General features: G+C 42.4%; 1 protein-coding gene across 1 annotated transcript in view; it reads left to right on the top strand.

Annotated features, from left to right (window-relative positions):
• The window catches only part of LOC142391869 (prostaglandin F2 receptor negative regulator-like), a 60,423-nt gene extending 43,395 nt beyond the window's left edge, over positions 1-17,028 (top strand). Inside the window, exons 12-15 of the mRNA XM_075478053.1 lie at positions 11,690-11,876; positions 11,956-12,074; positions 12,254-12,304; positions 13,734-17,028. Coding sequence (XP_075334168.1) covers positions 11,690-11,876; positions 11,956-12,074; positions 12,254-12,304; positions 13,734-13,846 — 470 coding nt within the window. The 3' untranslated portion in view covers positions 13,847-17,028. The remainder of the gene's footprint in view (positions 1-11,689; positions 11,877-11,955; positions 12,075-12,253; positions 12,305-13,733) is intronic.
• Positions 17,029-21,624: the final 4,596 nt, after the last annotated feature.

Below are 21,624 nucleotides of genomic sequence, written 5' to 3'. Positions count from 1 at the left end.
TTTTCATGAGTTTGATATGTTAGAGAGTTGTACAATTGTTAAATATCCTTGCAGTACTTTTAGGGGTTTGTTCGTTTTAGTCCACTTGGGATCAGACTCGGTTTGGTTGGTAGAGATTAATGACATATAACAACATGAAGATGTTTACTCCCGTTCTGTAAATCACTGAATGGATTGGACTGCTGTATTTCATCAACTCCTGTGTGAGTCCAGTCAGAAACGGTCCTTTATTTCCCTCAGCCGCAGAAGGCAACAGGCTTTTGACATGGGATTGATCAGATTTGAACACAGAGCTTTGTTTTGATGTTCTCCAGTTGCAGTTACAAACACAATCTGGAGCCGTGAGTCGTTTGTCTCGGCTCGTTTTTTAAACTTCTTCCAAAAGATGCTGCTTCTGAACGTGTAAACTGATCTTGAGATGTATATCTGAGGATTTCTGCTATTAATAAACGATAGTTGCTGTGGAAGTAGCACAAAAGGTATTTTTAGCGTGTGAGGAGAGGGGCGCTTTTTCTAAACCACAGAGGAACAGGTGAAACAATGCCTGAAAGCTTGAAACGTCGGCAAACTAATGCAGTGTGATGATACAGATATACTGATGCATGCTTCTCTCCACTTTTGGCTCCTCTGCTCCTCTTTTCTTCTTCCTTCTTACCCCCCCCTCCTCACCAAATTACCCAGCTGTCTTTGCAGGGCCGCCAGGCAGCCGTTAATTAGCCAATCTCACGCTCCGTTAGCCGGCCAGGGAGACCGAACGAGGTAGAGGAAGAATAGATGGCGAATTGGAGAGAGAGAGGGTAGAGAAGGTGGGAATGAATGGAGGGTGGGGGGGTTGAAGGGAGCTAAACAGTGTCAAAAGTGAGGGAGAGTGGAAGAGCGTGAATAGAGGATGCAGTAAATGGGGGAAGAGTGGCTCGAGAACACCACGCAGTTTCCCAACGAGAAGGATGAGAACGCGATGAAAGAAGTGAATTAAAAGCGAGGACGGGAGGAGTTGTCGAGCAGAGAGGAAGGAAGACGGGGATGAAGTGGTGAGAACGGATGACAGAAAATGATTCGCACCCCATTAGCCATTTCTGCTGAACCAATAACGGCTGCAAATAAAAGAACTAACCCCGTGTTGATTTAAAAAAACCCATCATTTCATGTTGCACTTTATGGGCGTAATATTGGATCCTTTATCGCTCTTACTCCTGGCTCCCTCAGGACGCCAAATTTGGGGAATATGTCCATCTGACTGTGCAGGACCAAACATATTGGTCCAGCAGATGGGGATTTGGAGGGGAAAGTTCTTGCCTCACTTTGAATTTAACTTAAAAGACTCAAAAGTTTCACATTTGATACACAGCTCCCTGTCATTTAAATAGATTTAAATTAATTTAGCACTCGATGCACAGACGAAGGTTTCGTACTGCACTGAAGGATTGAAGGTCGTCCTCTGGCTTTAAACTGACTAATGAAATGTAATTTATTTTTTTTTTAAAGGGCATTTTATTCTATTCAGTATGCACAGGTTTCAGAGCAGCATGTTGCCATCTGGATGATGTCTCTGCTTATTTCAACAAACAACATATCACAAAGGTGATGCAACACAGTGGCTAACATGCCTCTATCCTCACTTCTTTAAAAACCGGATTGTATAACAGCCACAAAATCAGCAAATAATAACTCTGAGTCTGAACTCCAATACCTGTGCCAGGAAACCTTATGTTCTTAAATGTTAAATGAAAGGTGGAGTTTAACATTCTGTTATCCTTTATCTCAGTCACTGAGGACCAAAGGGGGGCTCATCCATAGAATTTCCACTGTCCAAGTGCCAATTTAGGTTGTTGTGGACAAACCAGGCAGGAAGTGAGGAATCCAAACCTCTCTGAGGACTGTTAGTATTTCAGTTATTTATGTTCATTCTTTTAAATGCTTCCAGTTGGACCACCTGTGTGCACAGTTTAGAAAGGGGCCTTAAAGGAAGCGTGCGAGTGCCTTCAGGGCTGTAAACCTGAGAGAGTTGAGATTTGTCGTGATTGGTGTGGAATTCAAATGGCCGTTTTGTGTGCAGCTTGTGCTGGCGCTGACACTGTTTTAACACATTAAGGACATTTCTCATGCTCGGTGGCCTCCAGACGATTGGTTTTTAAGTGTTTAGCAGACAGAAAAGCGTGCATTTCGAATATCAAGTGTCGGCTTGCTCTGGATGTTTTCACTTTGGTGAAAAGCAGTAAAGCAAATGGCTGCCGACCAAAGCGAGAGATAGAAGAAGGGTATAAAAGCAGGAAAGTTAGCGGAAGAGAGGATCTGACAGAGTGACGATGAAACACAAAGTGAAAATGTAGGGCAGTTAGTGGCAGAGAAGTGCTATCATTTTCAGTCCATTAGCTCTTCCAGTTAAACAGGAGGGGAGAGGGGGGGGGGGGTGGCTGTGAGGGGAGTCCTGCTAAATGTCAGGTTTCAGTGGCAGAGGTGGGAAGATAGTGGTGCTAAACCATTGTGACAACGCACAGGTGTCAGGGTTCTCTTGTTTAGGTTTGCTGTGGTGATCATCGGGGGACATTCAACAGTAGGAATAAAAAAAGAAAAATGGACGACATCGTGTCATTTTGGGCCCGGGTTGCAGTCCCAGCTTGTGACCGCATGTCATCTCGCTCTCTCTCTCTCTCTCTCTCTCTTCCTGCTTTCCTTTCTCTCCCCCACTCTGACTCTGGCTATAGATGCAGAAACATCAAGGTAACAGTCCAGTGATTCCTTGAAATGTGAGAGTTACTGTAAATACAGTGTATTAGGCAAAAACAGTTTGGTCTGAGCTCCTTTATTCTTCAACACAGACAAGCTTTCTGTCATTTCTTTAAGGAGTCTTCAGGAATAGTTCTCCAGGCTTCTTGAAGGACATCCCAAAGCTCTTCTTTGGATGTGGGCTGCCTTTTGGGAGGATTCATCCCTCCATCAGGCCTGCTGCCACTGATTTTCAGTCCACTTCTTGTGTCCTTTGGCACAGCTTAGCCTTTTCTCCCTGTTTCCCTTCCTTAAAAATGGCTTCCTGACAGCCGCCCTTCCATGGAGCCCATTTCTGATGAGGCTTCAGTGAACAGCAGATGGATCAGCTGTAGGTCCAGATGCATCTCTCAGGTCTTTGCTGAATATTTTCAGAATCCTTGCTTCCAACTCCCATTATACTGCAGATAGTTTCTTCTTTTGTCCTCCAGTTAAATCTTTTAAGGACTCGCTGCACATCAAGCTGAGATATGCCAAACTTCAGCTAACATCTCTTTAGGAATCATCCAGTGTTTCCCACAGATGTGAAGGCAATGTGTGGTGGTGGGCCACGGGAGGGGGGGGGGTAAAAAATAAAAATTCTTCGAAATAATTCCTTCGTTAATAATTGCTCACACAGAACTTTATTGTATTAACCCATAAGAACCCAGACCCATTTCTACTAAAATGAAAATGAAAGGGGTTATAACACACTAAATAGACCACATAGAACCAATTTCAGAATTTTTTTCCAGAATACCACCCCCCACTGTCAGAGATCTGTAATGTGACATATATGTCACATTGGAAGTTAAGAACCTGGATAATTTCTCCATCAAGGAAAATGATGGGGGACGTAAGGATGGGTGACACAGGTGCGGCTTATCTGCAGATTTTCACATCTTCATTGTAAACAAATTAATAACAGCTAATTATACTGGTCGGACTGTTCAGCTGTTTCAGACTGATACCTCCGGTTCAGGCTGCTCCTCATCCTCAACACGCACGTCTCTTTTTCAATCGCTGAAAATATTTTTCAATACTCATCTGGATTGAAGCAGCAAACATTCAGTGTAAGAGTTTAAAACAACTACTTTATTTGATTCACAGCTGCTAGTGTTTTGACCTCGACAACCCAACTACATTATTTATTTATTTATTTATTTATTTATTTTTACGACAAACTTGCGACTAGTTAACTTTATAAAGAAGGCGTAATCGCTTGTTTGCTATGGGTCGGGTCGGGACGGGACAACATTGTATTCAAAATATAAAATATTTTTATAGGACTTTTTAATGTGTGATTTTATAAAGGTGCACGTGATACCAACCTTTCGTGAATTTCGCCAGCCGTCTTCTTTCGGTTGAGCCAGAGCTATAGAGCTAATCTAACGCGACGCTGAAGCTAGCAAGCTTCCAGAGAAGCACGGAGGGGAGGGGCTGTGTGTGTGTGTAGGCTATGCGAGAGAGACGCGAGGGACAGAGAGACTGAATGAGAGCAGGGAAAGGAAATGCAGCTTAACGAATACGAGTATTTTTTAAAATGGCGTTAAAAAAAATAATAATAACGAAACGCAATATGTGGCGGCCGGTGTTGAATCTGTGGCGCACCGCCACAAATTAGTCTATGTGTGGGAAACACTGTCATCTTATTGGTGCAGAAATACAATAAATGTCTGTCAGCCTGTCATCTTTCCTATTTTCTTTATAGATGCATTTCAAGAAAAGGGACTAAATGATGTCACTGCGACAGGCTGATGGACACAAAGTGCCCGAAGAGCCAATTTTTAAGAAATTGGCTCTTTGATAAGCTTTGTTACATGTAGACAACACTGGTTCATCTCATGCCATTTAGGGCTTTTTTTGATACCTGAATGATTCATGGGTCAGTGTTAAGGTACCTAATAAAAAATTTAAAGAAAAAACACATTAATATGAAACGGGCACGAGGACTGGAGTGAAAATGCTGCCAGGATCCACAAAAAAAAACTTTACAAGAAAGTCTGGCAGCTTGGAAGCAAACTATGGGCTCAAGGCCTTTGCACAGCACTGCATGTGTATCTGTGGCATGTTTCCTTGGCTAGAGCATTTATTTATGCACTCTACAGTAAATGGAATAATGGAATTCTCTTTGGTAGTTTTTACACCCTGCTAATGATAACATTGGAGGGGAAATGATTTGACAGTCAAATCCATAAAGCGTCTCAGCATATTGGGAAGTCTAGAAATGTAGGCCTGAGCCTTATGAAGCTCATATCAGCGTAGAGGTTTGCTCAAAAGGCTGTTGCGTGCAGAACACCCCCCCCCCACCAAATATAAAGTGAAGTTTGCCTTCATTTTGGAGCTCTCATTAAGCATGCAGAGAGGAACGAGGGAAACTCTGCTTTGTTTCTGTGAAGCTAAATGGTGATTTTATAGTGTTTAGTATTCCACTCTACCAGCGCTGTCCTGCTTTATGGAGCAGAGAACACACACACAGTTTCATTAGCAGCCTTAGTGGTAATTGTCAGTCTTTTGTGTGTGTGATTGTGCGTGTGTGTGTTTTTTAGGCAGGTTTTGCGCCACCGACTCTCCTCTCGAGGGATTAATCCAGAGAAATCCAATCACGGTCTTCTTTTCCACCGACAGCCATTTTACTTTTATTGGCGCAGACGAGAGCCAGATATTCTATTAGAGATGCTCTGTAGTTTCTCCTCTTGCCGTCCAGGCAGCAGAGCGAACACCTCTTTCTTGATGAAGCTTATGCACTGAGAAGAGGTTGGGAGTTTTGTGCCATTTTTTATCGGCTTTGATTCCTACATCTTGGATCGATTTTTTGAAGTTCCGGCTCTCAAAATTCAAAACCGGACAGATCGCACAGCGTCACTGCCCAGTTTCCAGACAGGAGTGTAGGGGTCCAAATAAGCTAGCTGTGTCACCACGTCTAAAAGCAGAAGTGCTCGGCTACATGGCACAACAGGCCTGCTGTGTTTTTTTTTTTTGTTTGTTTTTTTTTTTTAGAGAAACGTGAACATGTTTCTGGACCAACTCTCCCTCAAAGTCTTTTTTTTTTTTTTTTTTTTTTTACTCTCTCCTCTGTTGCACTGAGTTGCACACATGAAAAGTGATGGAAGTAGTTGTGTGAAGACTGAGAAATGAGGACTTCAGGGAGACGTTCAAATGCTGTTTGACGTTCCAGAAAGCTTTTTTTTTTTTGAAGGCACACTGCAGCCTTTTATGTTGACATGCAACGTGTCTTACTGTGGAGCAGCGATTACTTGTCATGGCCAGAGTGTCCCACATTTGTGTAGCAAAGGGCCGTCTTCCTCACAAATTTAACCACACAACAAACCTACAAATGCGCTTTTTTTCATGCTGTAAAATCCCTCCTGAAGCATGTTTTTAATGCGGTGCCCACACGCAAGGAAAGCATGGATAGATAGTTGTTTGCATCTGGTTTACGTAGCAGCATTTTTCTGTTTGTTCTGGCTGCTCTGTGGGCAGTTTACAGGATGGATGTAAGGCAGCGGGAATGAATAGTTTGCAGCTTATCAAATGACTGCTGGGCTGGAAGTTCAGAAGTTCAAAGAGGGGGGCTCTAGAAAGGTCTGTATGCAGGGACGGCAAAAGGCTACACCGAGCAGAGAACAGCTGGTGGGGGGGATCAGATGTTGCATCTCCCGTGAGAAGGAGGGTGGGGGTGTTTCTTGTGAGTCTACAAAGACGCAGCTTGAGATGTGGCTCTCGCTGTTGATTTGCGGCTGTGTATTAAACAAAATAATCTCCTAAGTCACTAAGTATTTCAAATCCCCTTCCCTCCCCTCGTTCTCTGTCCGCTCTGCCGTTAAAAACAAAGAAAGTGGAGGGTGGACTCTAACTGTGAAGAAGCGGAGGCTTTTCTAATTATAGCACCATCCCTGGAATATTGGCGGCGTCGCTGAAACAAGCAACCGGAGTTCACACGTCAGTCCTGTGGAATTATGCAAAATGCGTCTTTGATCACTGGCGGCGATGTCAGAAACTAGCCTTGTGCTATTGAAATGTCAGAGGCGTGCACATCTTTTGACTGTCACCCGGGCTGCTAAATGATAAGTATGGAGAGAAAAAAAGCGTAAACATTCTGTGACGGATTAAGATGGTTTTCAAACATTCCTTCATTAGAAAAGATCTCAATCATTTCTAGGGCTGAGCAGTCTGACAGTCGGTGCAAAAAACACCAGATTTCATGAAACTTGAAGCGGATGTAGCACACGCAGGGAGACATAAGGGTTTGATTTATGTGCCTAGAAGGTACAGTTCTCAATAAAGTAGACTGTAAGGAACAGAAATGGTCCTTCAGATAAATATATGAAGCTTTTTGTTTGATTTTAAATACACAAAACCATCGGTGACAACTTGGGTACCAGCGGGAGGTGTCCTTCACAGCTCACACATGTTATGGCTATTTGCTACCACTACCTGACAGTCTCACAGATATCTGAGGACCGGGCTTCTCTTGGTTAAGTTGATGCTGTTGTTGGTCAGCTTTGGGAAAGACTGAAGTCCAAGTGGACAGAGATCTCCTTTGTGGCAGCATGAAGTGTTTAGTAATGAAGCTTGTCCAGTATTCTCTTCAAACATTACCCACTGTAACATCGAACTTTCTTTTACGCTGCAGGTCAAACGGGTCATTGAAACACATAGCTTTGCACATAGCTGGTCAGAAAAGTTTGTGGCTTTAAAAAACGCGATCTTTTTTTACCGTCACATTTCAGTCTGATATTTTTGGTTCGCTACCTTCCCCACCGTTTTTAGCATTTCATAGATGAGAAAAACCCATAAATGAATCATTTCTGAAATGTTTAGAGTCCACCCAAATGATATTCCTAAACTGGTTATCAGCGCTGCACACGTGCACAGCTTGGGTGGACGTTGAAGAGTTTCATTCACAGAACATCTCTCTGTTTTCTCCGTCCCTCGGGACGCGAGCGTTGCATCAGGTCACTTTAAGTCTGCAGCCCGTGAGACCATTATTTCCATCATGCATCATTAATCTTGTGTAAGAACTCGGTCTGTGTTTCGCTGAAGCGCATACCAGAGGGAACCCTGACTAATAGATGTGTCAGGTTGGAAGGAGGGGTCCTCTCTGTATGTCACCGCGCCTATGTGGGAGAGTGTCTCAGTGGAGGATCAGCTTACTTTCAGGCAAGCCTCAAGGGGACAATATGTCATAACACTTATTATTCAGCCTAAATGTGCTCTCAACTTTGTAAGCTGCAGTTTAAGTCCTGTCAGCGGTTGAGGCACCGGGGTGCACGCGCTGTCCCTGTACGATATCGTGATCTATAATCATTTTGAACTTTGTTTTACCTTAAAGACGACCAAGAAGTGGCTTCTTCCCTATTTTAATGCCATTACCAGTAGTTGGTTTGGGTGTTTCAAGCATCGCAAACTGTTTCCACTCGAGTCACAGCTGATGTACGGCACTGACCAAACTGGCAATAAATCATTTAAAGCCGTATCTCAAGCAAAATGCAGAGGCTCTGGTTCCCACTTTTTAAACGTTTGCCAAAGTATTTGCAAGAAGAAAGAAAAATGCTTTGCTGTTGTTGGGATGAAAGCAATCGTTGCAGCTCTACATTGATGGAAATGTCTTGATACTGCTGTGAGGAAACATCTTGGCTTTCTAAAGGATGCCCATAGTTTGCCCATAACTCTCTTCTTCAGTTGATTCGTGTGTGTGTGTGTGTGTGTGTGTGTGTGTGTGTGGTCAGTCGACCCCGCTGACCCCGTCCCTTAGTGTCACCTCCTGTTTCCTCCTCCTTGGTTCGATGGAGCGCTTGGCTCCTAGTCTTTGTGGAAGAAAGCGGTGCCCCTCTCTGTGCTGTCCTAATACATCTTCATCACCGGCATTATCATAGTCGCCATCAAATTAGTTGCATTGGATCTTGTAGTGTGGGTTGGAAGTGTTTTTTTTTTTATCATTATTGCTAATGCAGATGAGTGGCTGAGCTATTCAAATCTTCTGTTTAACTGTTGTAATATATTTTTATAATTGTGTCTTTGTCATCTAAGCCTAAATGGAAACGACTGACTTCTCTCCACTGAATCAGAAGCTGATTTGCCAAAATTACGTCCTGGTGTCCAGTGTGTCCACTTGTCCACTAACAGGAAGTGATGGATTTAGACTTGAGAGAGAGAGAGAGAAAGACTCCTAACTCGAGCTGGAACACTGGACCTTCTACTCCTCAAACTTTCTGAGCTTAGAAAAAGTATCTTTATAACAAACTGCACAAAAGAGTGCTTTAAAACGTATAGAAACTTTTTTTGTTGGTACAATAAAGGCAGCTTAACAGTGTGTGAGTTAGAAATATTTAAAGACTTTTACTGTTTATAGAAACTAACCTTGAAAAGAATGCAACAAGATAATAGATATACTATTAAGCCTGCATTAACCTGACTTGTTGAGACGAGTCCAGATGGATCCATCCTTCTTTTTTGGAATTGGGGTATTTTGTGACATTGGGCAATATTTGGCTGTCTGTTGAGCAGGGCCGGCCAGGCAGAATGAAATGGGCCCAACTACCTGCTGCAGAGCTCCCAACTCAGTAGGAATCTTACAGCTAATTATCAGGAAGCAAATAAAAGGCAGCCAGTTGCTCTCAGCGGCTGGCTGGTGTTGGTGAATGTTCAGCGCAGGGTTGCTCGGTGTAAATAAGTGTAATTAATTGTGCTCTTCACCCAAAATGAAAAGCCGTCTATCGAGCCGACGCTGACTTTACAACTTAGTGTGTCACACAGAAATTGTGACAAACTAAGTATAAATCAATACGAGTCGGTGTCCGGATCATTGGGGCTCTGCAGCTTCTGTAGTCTTGATTGTGACGGTTAAACGTGGCGGACAAGAGGGTGAACGAAACATTCGAATTGGGTTACCGCGAATATCTACAGCAAACGAGTGTCGCGTGGAGAGACAAATGGACCGAGGCCGGTGATATTCCTGCTGCTACTACCACTCCTGACTTTTAATGATGTAGCACTTGAATATTAAAACCATTATGGAAGAGAGGGGGAGAAAGGAAAAATAGAGATGTGATTCATTATCCTGGGCGAGTTCACTCCTCTCTTCACGCCATCTCTTAATTATGTTCGATCCATCCATTCTCCTCTTTCTTCCTCCCTCTCATTTCCCCGTCTTTCGTTCTTTTTCTCATAATTGTTTTTCATCATCATTTGTCTTTTTTTCTCCCCCCCCCCCTCGATTGTCTTTGGAAAATGTTCCTTTTATTTCTTTTATTTTTTCATCTGGATCCTCTATTTGTCTCCTAAATGACAGACAATGACTCAGGCTCCATGGGGTGTGTGTGTGTGTGTAGGAGGTACAGTGCTAATAGTCCCTCTCTCCCTGACAGACTAATGACTAGCTTGTGCTTCTGTCTCTCTCATGCTCTCCGTGTCCCTCCCTGCCTCTTTCTCTTGGAAATGATTAGCCTGCTTGCACCCCCTCTCCAAAGATTGCATCTCTTGTCACAAATTTTCCTCAAACCTATGTCCCTGTTTTCTTTCCTTCGTCATCACTATCATCTTTTTTTTTTTTTATGACACACGTCCATCCCTGACTTTTTTTTTTTTTTTTTTCTCATCTCTTCTTCAATGTGACAGCTGATAACAAATGTCTTCTGGTTTCTGTATTTCTCCTCTTGGAAGTAGATGTAGAGGAAATGTCTGGAAATAGTTGGTTTAAATGTAGGTATTCAGCAGCTACAAATGTGGAAAGGTTGGTTTACTACATCCGAGCCCTTTTGAAAGGCTTTAAAACACCTTTTCAAAAATTGTAACTGTCTTAAAGACACATAACACTTAATACTTGGCCTGACGTGTACTTTTCTTGCCTGAATAAAACAATGGATCTCACCAAAACACCTGAATCAGTCGGAGCCGTCCTGTGAGGAATACTGGGAAACTGTTGAAACGGCATGTTTCAGTGCAATAAATGACACGGGCTGCGTTCAGAGTCATTATGGAATTGTAGAACTGTTACCGTTTGCTATTATATTCTCATTTCAGAGTTTTATTTTAGAATTTTCTGTTTTTTATCTGCCGCTGTGTTCCTCTCTGGTGATTCACACAGAGCAAATAGAAGCAGATTAGTGCCACATCACTGTGTGCTTACTCACAATAAGTTGGCCTTGCAGAATCCGCTGAGTGACCACAGCATCAGAGGTATGATGCCGATGCCGTTCTCCTTTCAGACAAAGATTTATTCGCCTCCGTGACTACCTCCATTGCTCCAGCAGCGGTGGATCACGCCATTTTAAAAAGAAAGCCGTAGGTCATTTTGGGTAAAAGACATCTTTGGGAGAAGAAAAAAAAATTTAAAATACGGCCCCAAAATGCAGAATTAAATAAATAAATAAATGAAAAGTTGTTTGTTCAGAGCTGAAATTATATTCTGAAATATCTTTAGAATCTTTTTTTTTACACAGGACCACATATGTGTAGAACATATAACAGAACTTATCACTTAAACAAAAAAAAAAATGGGTTAAGTAAGAGGTTTTGCACATTAATTTCTCCAAAACAAAATGCATGAGAAAAACCGTGAGGGTTTGGTGGATGGAATATTTAAAAAAAAAAAAAAAAAAAAAAAAAAAAAGTCATTCATTTCCATATTATGCACAGTCACATGAGAAGACGAATTAAATTTAATCAGTTTCCAGGTTGGAGATGATGCGCACCTGCGGCGGGTTTAGACTAAGTACAAAGACTGCAAAGAACAGATAAACTTCTTCTTTTTGAAGGAGTTTCGTCAATACATATCACCATCAGTTTTAGTATACGTTGCTTTTCCCTCATTTATATTACGAGTAATGTAAAAAAATATGACGGGTCCAGAGGTGTTTGATGCTCTCTCTTGGCAGTTAATCACCTGCACACCTACAACACTTGAGTTTTTCAAAGTTTTTCCTCCATGATTGTCTCTCAGACGACCTGGCGTACGACGTGAGCTGGTTTTTCACCCGGCTGCGCGGCGGACAGACGGTGACCCAGGTAGCCAGCATCGATCGCTTCGGAGTTCTGAGGAAAAACGACCGGAACTCGTCCAGTGACCTTTCAATCGAGCGCAAAGACACACACGCCTACCTGTTAAACATTTTCGGCACTCAGGACAGGTGAGTTGGCCAACGAGTAAACTAATCCATTGTCTTTCATACCCGTTTGCACTCATGATATGCGTTCTGTGCTTTCCAGTGACAGTGGCGAGTATCACTGCATGGCCACGCCTTGGTACCTGTCGGCCTCGACGGGAGCCTGGACTGAAGCTGGAGAGCTGACTTCAGGCCGAGTCTTCCTTACCGTCAAGTTTGCTGGTGAGGAGAGCGTTCCCTTAGCAGTTCACACACGACTGTGACTGTTCCCAGCAATGCAAACCCACTTTATATCGCAGCATTTTGCTCAACAGGTCATCGTGTAACAAGGGAAGGAACCACCTGCTGAAAACAGATGATTTTAACAGCCAGTTTTTCCTTTTATCTTTCCTTCTCTATAGTGTGGGACTCCCTAAAGTTGCCTCTCCTATATGGTGCATCAGCCTCACTGGGTAATTATTTATTCATGACTCTTTTTTTTTTTTTTATATATATATATATATTTCATAGTTATTGCTTTATTTGTTGCTTAATTGTTGATATGATTTAATTTAATCTATATGTGATAGTTTTTTGGGGGGTTTCTGAGGTCCAAAAAAACCTAAAAATTAAGTTGATATCAAGTTGATATGTATGATTTGGGGTATATAAGGAACATTTAAGATATTTAGACGAAGGATAATTACAAGAATTTGTTTCTCATACGCCTTCTTTATATATATATAAAAAAAGGATTTTTGCATGCAAGTTATTCTTCTTTTTAATCTTTTACATAATTAATTGAAGTATACAAAAGACTCATTTATGTGCAAAAAAAAACCGTTTTAAAATATTTACATATACAGGAATAAATCTGAAATATTGAAACGTTTATGAATATTTAATCTTTCTGCAGTTGTATATCCTTATTTCTACATGTATATTTTATTTCTTCCTGGACTCCAAAGGTTCTGCCAAGTCCTTGCCAATAGGTTTATTTGAACACTTTAACAGGTTTGACAGCAGTTTAACTAACAACCATCAACTCTGTGCCGCATCTGCTTTCCTTTACTGTTCCATATTGCACTCTCTGTCAAGCTGAGTGTGTATAGACCTTTCATACACTTCTGGATCAATGCCTTTGACGTGGGGAATAACAAACTGTTTTGTTGTCCCTCTGTAAGATGACCAGCTTAAACACTGATGCAACCTGAGTAAAAACCAAATGCAGAAATACGTACCAGGAACTAGTTAAATTAACTCATCATTCAGCTCCCTGATGCTCACTCTTGGTGCTCCCATCCTCACTTTAACTGCTGGATGAGAGGCTTTTTAGACCAGAATTTGATCAGGTCTAATAGTACGTAAACATATCTTAGCTGGAACTGATGCTGGCTCGCAGTGGCAGCGATGCTCAATGTTGCTGCTAGTCGTGAAAAGCTGTGACGCGTCAGCAGGGATCGTGGCTGTAATGGCGTCGGCTGTAACCGATGCAGTGGTGGCTAAAGATGAGGGAAGTCTCTGTGTTGTTGTTTTTTTTTAAAGAGCTCGATTGTGATCTCCAAACATGTGGAAGTAAAACTCCCATTTTAAACTTCCCTGACTGCTTTTCCAGAACATTTTTAGAGCTGAAAATATCCGATTAAGGGATGAAAAACACCTATGAAGTTCACTCACATGGCTTTAATACAAAATAAAATAAAAAAAGCATTATTTGCTGATAGTCACATTGGGATCTAACAAGCAAGCAGGTTTATCTTTTAAGCATAAGTTTTGGAGCAATGAGGAGGTACTACTAGTTCTGACTTCTAAAAGTAGCTCTAGCAGTCTGACTAAGGTAAGTTGTGTTAAGAGAAGAAGACGCTTCCTTTAATGTTTTCCTTTTTGTTTGTTTGTTTCTAGGCGTGGGGCTCTTCTCTCTGATCCTGGGTTTGGTTTGCGCCCAGTGCTGCTGCCGCAACACGACGCACACTCCCCGCTCACGCAACAAACTGATGGACCTGGAGATGGACTGACAAACACTTTCCCCCGCACCTACACACTGCAGCGCTCACAGGAAGCACCAGACGCACAACAGACACACGCCCATCGACCCTTTCTGGGAGACCCAGCTGTTTGCGGCCGACGGGCGATGGGAGTAGAAATGACTTTTAAAGCCTGACCAACCGGTCGCGGTGCTTTCAAAGGTGCTCAGGACTTCTCAGCTCTGCAGTGAAGGAGCAGGGGACTTTCACACTCACCAGTGGAGAAATAGCCTTTCAGACTTCGGTTTCTGTAAGGAAACCATGGCGCTTCTAGTGAATTTTATGCAGACATATTTATTCCCTGTTAAGATTTCAGCCCAGTTAGAAACTCTGAGGAATCCAGAGCTTCTGAGACGACACTGCCAACTGGGAATAAAGGACCTTTAAACGTATTGGCTGCCTCTCTAACCACTAAGAATAACAAATGAAACGCTCAACTGGACTACATGTTTTTTTTTTTTCTTCTGATGCCATGGGTCGCTGCAAAGTACAACCTCTCTTTGAATCTGATCGTTATTGGGCCTTTCAGCGCACCACCCAACCTGGAAAAAGACTACGGTTTGGACATTTTGAAGGGTGCACGACACCTCGACGTATCCCTGAGCCTTCCTCCTGTCCCGGAGCGGATCATGGAGTTCAAATACTGTCATTTTCGCCCAGAAAATAAGTGCGCCATGTGCTCCCCACATGAGGTCTTCGCACTACCACTCCAGTAATCCCACCTTAACAAGAGGACAATAATTACCTTTATCCTCGACTCTAGTTTTTTGAAAATTTAAAGAGATTTTAAAATGAAAGACATTTTTAAGCTTTACAATGAGATATGCAGTTAAGTGTGTTTGTGTGTGAGATATACTGTACCTGGTGCCAATATTTGAAATGACCTGAGTGTGCTTGGTTCTTATTGCCAGACCCAACACTTGAATAGCCACTAAAAGTGGTGAAGGCAAGCACTCTTCTTTTATAAATAGTCAAAAAATGTATCCAGCTGTTATTTTTGCCTGAGTCTTGTGTGTGTTTCATACGCTGTGGGAGTGTTACGAGACAAGAAGTTGCATGTACTGTTTTGTAAAGACAGTATGATGCTATTCATGAGCAACACAAGTCTTCTTTGTTGGCATCAAAGCCTGCTACATCCAGATTCTGTCACATCGGTAACATAGAAAACTATGTTTTGTTTTGTTTTTTATATCGGTGTGGTGCAAAAGAATCTGTTACCGCCACGGTTTATCAGTTGCAAAGTTTTGTGGATAATTATGCATGTTTGTGAAACTCGGTTTTCAAAGGTACAGCTCAACTGCTTGGGGAAATGTCGTTAGCCGGGCTTAGCTTAGCACAAAGATTAGCAACAAGGGAACGGCTGTGAGGACATGACCAAATAACTGCTTCTGGCTTATACAGCGGTCCCTCATCATTTCCATTTCTAATGATACACGGTTTGTCCCACATCAAAGAGACTGTGAAAACTGTTGTTCTTGCCAAAATGATCACTTTTCTATATTTGTTTAGCTAGGCTAGAAGTTCAAATCTTTGTGCTAAGCTAGGCTGCGCCCCACTCCAATATCTGGCAAACAGGCGTATTTCTCAAACTGTCAAACTCTTCCTTTAATTCTGCTTTCTATTTCAAAAGGTTATCAGAAATTCAGCGGTTTCAGAAATTTTAACTCCCCATTTAAAGTTTAGCATCTACTTTTTTTTGGGTGTCCTTCCATGCTCCGACTCGCTTGGCGCTACCAGTTCATTTTATAGATTTTCTTCTTCTTCTTAAAAAAAAAAACACAACTGAAAACTTTTAAAACTCAAGACACCCTTAAAGTTTTTGGGGGCTTTTTTAATGTTCAGTTTCCCCCTCGGAGCTAAACGTCATCCCTTTTTCCCAGCCGGAGTTATTGCTCACTTGCCACTGGATTTGCTTAGAATTTGTACTGAGATATGAGCTGTGATAAGCATCCGGAATCGGTCGTCGTTTTGGTCTGTGCTGGTTTTAATTCGATATGAGTGTTTATACGTGTGTATTTCACACGTATATCCATAAAAATCTCTCACTGTAACAATAGTTGAGCCACTGATGAGGCTACGAACTACAAAAACTCCAACCTGGAAACTTTCAGATTCTGCAAGTTCAAGATCAGGTATACTTAATAGAAAACCTTTATCACAAAATCCCATGACCTGAACTGGGAGGGTTAGATGTGTTGGCATGGAATGGCTCCTCCTATAGGAGGCAGTTAGTCTTGCACTTAATCTATCACTCAGACGAACAACAAATGAGAAAATGTGCAACAGCCTGCTGGTTGGAAGAGTCCATTCATAGCAGATGGCATTTGTTGAGTCACCATGGTATTACTATAACTAATTAACTTGTTGTGATTGGTTTATCGTGTTGACTGCTGTGTGAACGCACACTCACGATTCCCGTAACAACCGCGAGGAAGTTTCAGTCGAAACGCAGCGGAATTGGGGACTGTTTCCTCCTAAACTAAGTGGGCTTGAATGCAGCTTTGTTTGGTGTGTTTTGAATTGGTTTTAAGGGAATTTTAAGCAACTATTTTAGAGCAATAATGAGACTGAAGTCAGGTTGCAGCTCAGAGAATGCTGCACTGATTTCTTTTTTTCACCCTCAGAGGAAAAACCGTTGGATATTAATGAGTGGGATAAGACATTAGATATAAAACATCTTGTGTTTGTCCCACTGAGTTCTTGCTGCTTTAGATATAGTCTGACCAGAGAGCCAGTACCTCAAATGTGAAACCTGGAACCAGAGATCCTGGATCATTGCATCATTTCCACATAAATCCTCTTCAAAAGCTGAAAAACGTGGAAACGATACAGATGTTTAGGCCCAGTCGACTGTAACCTTAACTTCCAGTCTCCCTAAACCCACTCTACAGGCACGTGCGGTTTTATGCCTCTGCACGCTGTCACAATATTCCGAATCTGTCTCGCTCACCACCGCCATTAACACACTTCCACAGTGAGCATAAAGGCAGATGATAGTGCTTTGTGCCAAATTCTCTCAGCAGTAAACCAAACAAAGTAGCATTGATGCGTACCACTGAAAAAGTCACTGCAAGGCTTCCCCAATGTCTTTTTATTTTGTTTCTACTGCAGTTAGTATGATGAATTCTCATGTGTTTTTTTCTTTTTTTTTTAATAAATAGATTTGTAAGATGTACTCATTTCGAAGCATTTGATTCTATATGGTCTCATTTTTCTTTCATTCTATGCATAACACAACAGCTACTTTCCCACTTAAAGGGACACTATGTAATAAATTAAGTCATTTATTAGTTCAAATCAACATATTCATTCATAAATTAGTCCTCATTGGTGTAAAATTATCTCTGTCAACAATTTCACTTATCCTCCTGAGTGAAGAATAACTTGTCTGTATCTACATAGAGCGGGCAAGCTCTATGGAGGCTGCCATGTCCTTCCGGTCTATGAAAAACGACGAAGTGCCGAGAGGGACATAAAGCACTTCGAATCGCGATTTCCCCGCCAGGCCTGCAAGCGGAAATGACGTCATTGTGACGTCATTTCCGCTTGCCGAATGGCTTATTATTGGCGCTAATGGTAAATAGATTTTATCTCGTAAATTATCCCACTAATAATGGGATTGATTGTTACCAAACTTCTGCCGTGGCTCAGTGGTTAGATTCGGTCGTCCAATAACCGGAAGGTTGGCGGTTCGATTCCCACTCTCGCCACTCAAAAAAAAAGATTGGTGGAACTGATAGCTGGAGGGGTGTCAGTCCACCTCCTTGTCACGGCTGAGGTGTCCTTGAGCAAGGCACCGTATCCCCCATGCTCCCCGGGCGCTTCATGGCTGCCCACCGCTCCAGGTTGGCATCTGTCTCTGAGTGTATGTGCATGTGTGTGTCAACAGGTGCCAACCTGGATGGGTTAAAAGCAGAGGACAAATTTCATCTGTATGCATGTATGCATGACCAATAAAGCGGATCTTAATCTAATCTCATAGGCTCTTAACTCACAAAACGAGGCATTAGAAAGTTTGTAAGTTTACCGGGAGTTTATTTAAAAGAACACTTTCCAACAACTACACACCGCTGCTAATGCTAACGCTGCGTCGACATCACTTCTGGTAACTCCCGGAATATGACTAATTGCATTGCTTGCACACCAAAGGAGATGTCAACTTATGTTATCTGACATGTTATCTGTCATCTGTATTTATAGTGTTGTTGTATGTGTGTTATGTAATCCTTTGTACTGTGTTTCTTGATGTCTTTTCGTTTGTATGGACCTTGAGTCTGAAGCTATAGCTTCTTGAATCTTGACACATTCCGCCTGCCGTAGTTCAAGAAGTTGCAACGCACATTTAAAAACGCGAGGCGCTAGAGAGCAAATTCATTTGACTTTGCAAAATAAAATTGCACCTCTCGATGGGGGAAGAAATTACATAGTGTCCCTTTAAGCAGGGTAGCTGGTTTACTGTGTTCCGACTCCGGGTCTGAACACAGTAAACCTAGTAAACTGACATCTGTGGTCTCGTATCGTAGAGACCAAGTAAGCTCATTTTTTACCACAATGAGCTGATCCTTTATCATCTTCAGCTCTACCTGATTTTAGAAGTTCCACAAGGAGGCATTTGACCGGAATGGTTGTTCTATTAAAATAATCCAAAGTACAAATATGGTCATGTAAGATGAGAGTAAGCACACACAGCTGAGACGGTTTTGCAGGTTTGTACTCATAAATCGGTGTATTGTAAAGTTTGGATTTTGCTTGTACTCCATCCTTCGGGAAACATGGATGTCTGAACAACATTCGTACCGGCTGGTCGGGTTTACCAGAGCAACATTTTAAAGAAACGCAGGGAAATGTTTGCTGACGGTGGCAACGGCTGGCTCTGTGTTCCAGCTGCCTCGTAGTCACGCTGTCATGCTTCGGTAGAGAAGTGTAGGGGTTCAAAGGTACTGTCTGTTACCCCGATCCAGGGTTTATTCCTAAAACTTGCCAGAAGAAGTTTGGAGAAGGGGAGGAAAAATAGAAACATTGTCCAAGGCAAATAAAGGTGGAAATAAAAATTGGGTCTTCTGGACAAAAGTCTATTGACAAATGAATCTACCACCTCAGCAGCACTGCAATAAGTGCTTGTTTGCTGACTGAAGGTGTGTTTAAAGGGATAATCCGGAGTAAAATGCACTTTAGATCAATTTACAGGATGATTGGGAGTACATACGTTGAGTTGACATCAAAATCATGTCATTCGGATGTGTTTTGAGAATTTCGATTTGACCGTTTTTAGCCAAAAGTCGGTAGCCTGGAAGTGAGAGGGGCATATCGTTTCACTGCTACAAAACGCTGTTTTTACACCTCTTCTACAGCGCCAAACAACATAACACTTACGTGGTAGTGAGTAGAGGGTCCCTAAAGCCAAACCGAAGTGTCCCGAGGTCTTCATGTGGTTGGATAGAGAGTCCAGAATGAATTTAATCAAGCCAGTACCTGCTCTCAATCAGAGCCTCTTCCGTCAACAGGACGCTACCTCACGCGAGACGTCACGTGAGTCCGTAGGAGTTGATTGCCGAGTGTGGAGTAACTCGCTCTGGAAATTCACAATTTCGTTGCCGTTTTTTTTACAAACATAGTCCAGTATTTCTTTCGAAAGTCAAATGAAGTTGTATGCAACAGCAAAGCCTAGCTTACTAACAGGTTGGAATTTTGAAATGTCACGTGACGTGATGTCTCGCGTGAGATAGCCTCCTGTTGACGGAAGAGGCTCTGATTGAGCAGCAGGTACTGGCTTGATTAAATTCATTCAGGACTCTCTATCCGACCACATGAAGACCTCGGGACACTTCGGTTTGGCTTTAGGGACCCTCTACTCACTACCACGTAAGTGTTATGTTGTTTGGAGCTGTAGAAGAGGTATAAAAATAGCGTTTTGTAGCAGCGAAACGATATGCCCCTCTCACTTCCAGGCTAACGACTTTTGGCTAAAAACGGTCAAATCGAAATTCTCTAAACACATCCGAATGACATGATTTTGATGTCAACTCAAAGTATGTACTCCCAATCATCCCGTAAATTGATCTAAAGTGCATTTTACTCCGGATTATCCCTTTAAGGTGTGCAAAGTGCCAGAACTGTGCTGTAAGATACCAAAAATTGCTTTCACCTCTGGAGACTGGCTTTACAGAGGACATGGAAACCCGCTAATATCATGTACTTGTCAAACAGCTCTTTTACTCTCCCTCCAACGACATCCCATTTGATCTTGAAATCATGGGCCGCGTAAAAGGGAACGTGGCCCCCGCGATGGGTCGACTTGTGGACTAATTCAAAGCCTTGGTCGTCTACAAATGGGCTTTAATGATCCACTGTTGGAATCTGTTCTATATTGGAAGTGGAAGGACTCAACTCAACTCCCAGTGAACACGAAAATGTGACACATTTTAGTGCCTTGGAAATAATACTCTCCCACTGGGAAAGCGGCCTGTCAGCAGTAATGCATAACCTGGTTTGTCATCTGTTTTACTCTCATTTGGACCATCAATTGGTGATGTTCTATTGATTTATAATTTAAGGTATTGATTAACACTTTAAACTCATTAAAACGTGCCGTGGACTTCTATTTGGAGAGACGGTCCTCTCCTGGCCGTTACATTATTAACACTGGGATCTACGTCCATCTTTTTCCAACGGTTTGCGCTCAAAGCTTTAAAAGTAGCTGAGAGATGCTTCAGATGTCGCTGCCAGCTTGGTCCTAAAGTACTCCTGGCCCACAGTTACACTTTTCCCATTTAAAAACGTCGCTAATGACTTATTCTAGAGGCCCTGACGTGGCCGTGATCACAGCTCCTGCTTGGAGACGTTGTGACAAATGTGGGCCAATTTGGTTTTCTTCTCTGTCTCTGGGCAAGCCATCAATCAGGTTTTTCCCGCGCTCCCAAAAAAAAAAAAAAAGAACTTCTAGCAGAATAAATGTTTTATAATTCAATGTTGGATCACAGTTTTATCTCACTGTCTATCTGACTGTGCCTTCTATATTCCTGTTATTCCTGTGGAATTTATGGGTTTTTGCTTTCTTTTTGTCACCTATCTCTTGTGTTTTTTTCTCTTTCACTCCCTTTCTTGATTATAAATGCAGATGAGTTTAAACCTGTCACCCTCCCGAGTTTTGATTTTTACACCTCTAACAGCAGCCTCTCCATCCACCTCAGTCTTTCTCCACCAGCATTTCTCGGCCTCTCATCTGCATCTCATGTGGAGATGAGAGGGGAAAAAGATCCACTGTTGATTGGCTTTGGAGCTTTCTGTGGCTTCTCCTATCATGCACTTGTTCTCTCTCAGGGTCCATTTGACCCATTTTCCTGTCCCTGCATGTGTGTTCATGACTCTCATGGATCATTTGCTAACATGGCTTTGTCACAACTGAAACCATTGTCATCTTTCATTGAATCAGTGATGTGCGTGATTAAAAAGAAGAAAAAAAACTAAACGGCACAGGCTAATTTTCACATCTTTCCCCACTTTACGCGCCTGCTGTTTTGGAGATGTGCCGCGGTGTTTCCTCTGGCTTCCTGTTCCACGTGTCGCAGTTTGAGGGATGCTCCACATAGCAAAAAAAAAAAGAGAGAGAAATCTGAAAATTTGAGCAGCACGTGGAAGTGAGTAAGCAGCCTGTTCTCCCCGGAGCCCGCCAGAGGCGACACGTTTTTCTCATCTTGGTTGTAATCAGTGCCGATGTCTGCAGCATCTCCTGCTCCATCGCAGCAGCCTGCTGACTGTTAACACCCTGT

Source organism: Odontesthes bonariensis, chromosome 11, assembly GCF_027942865.1.
Source record: "Odontesthes bonariensis isolate fOdoBon6 chromosome 11, fOdoBon6.hap1, whole genome shotgun sequence".
Taxonomy (NCBI): Eukaryota; Metazoa; Chordata; class Actinopteri; order Atheriniformes; family Atherinopsidae; genus Odontesthes; species Odontesthes bonariensis.
This window is presented reverse-complemented; position numbering and strand designations above follow the sequence as displayed.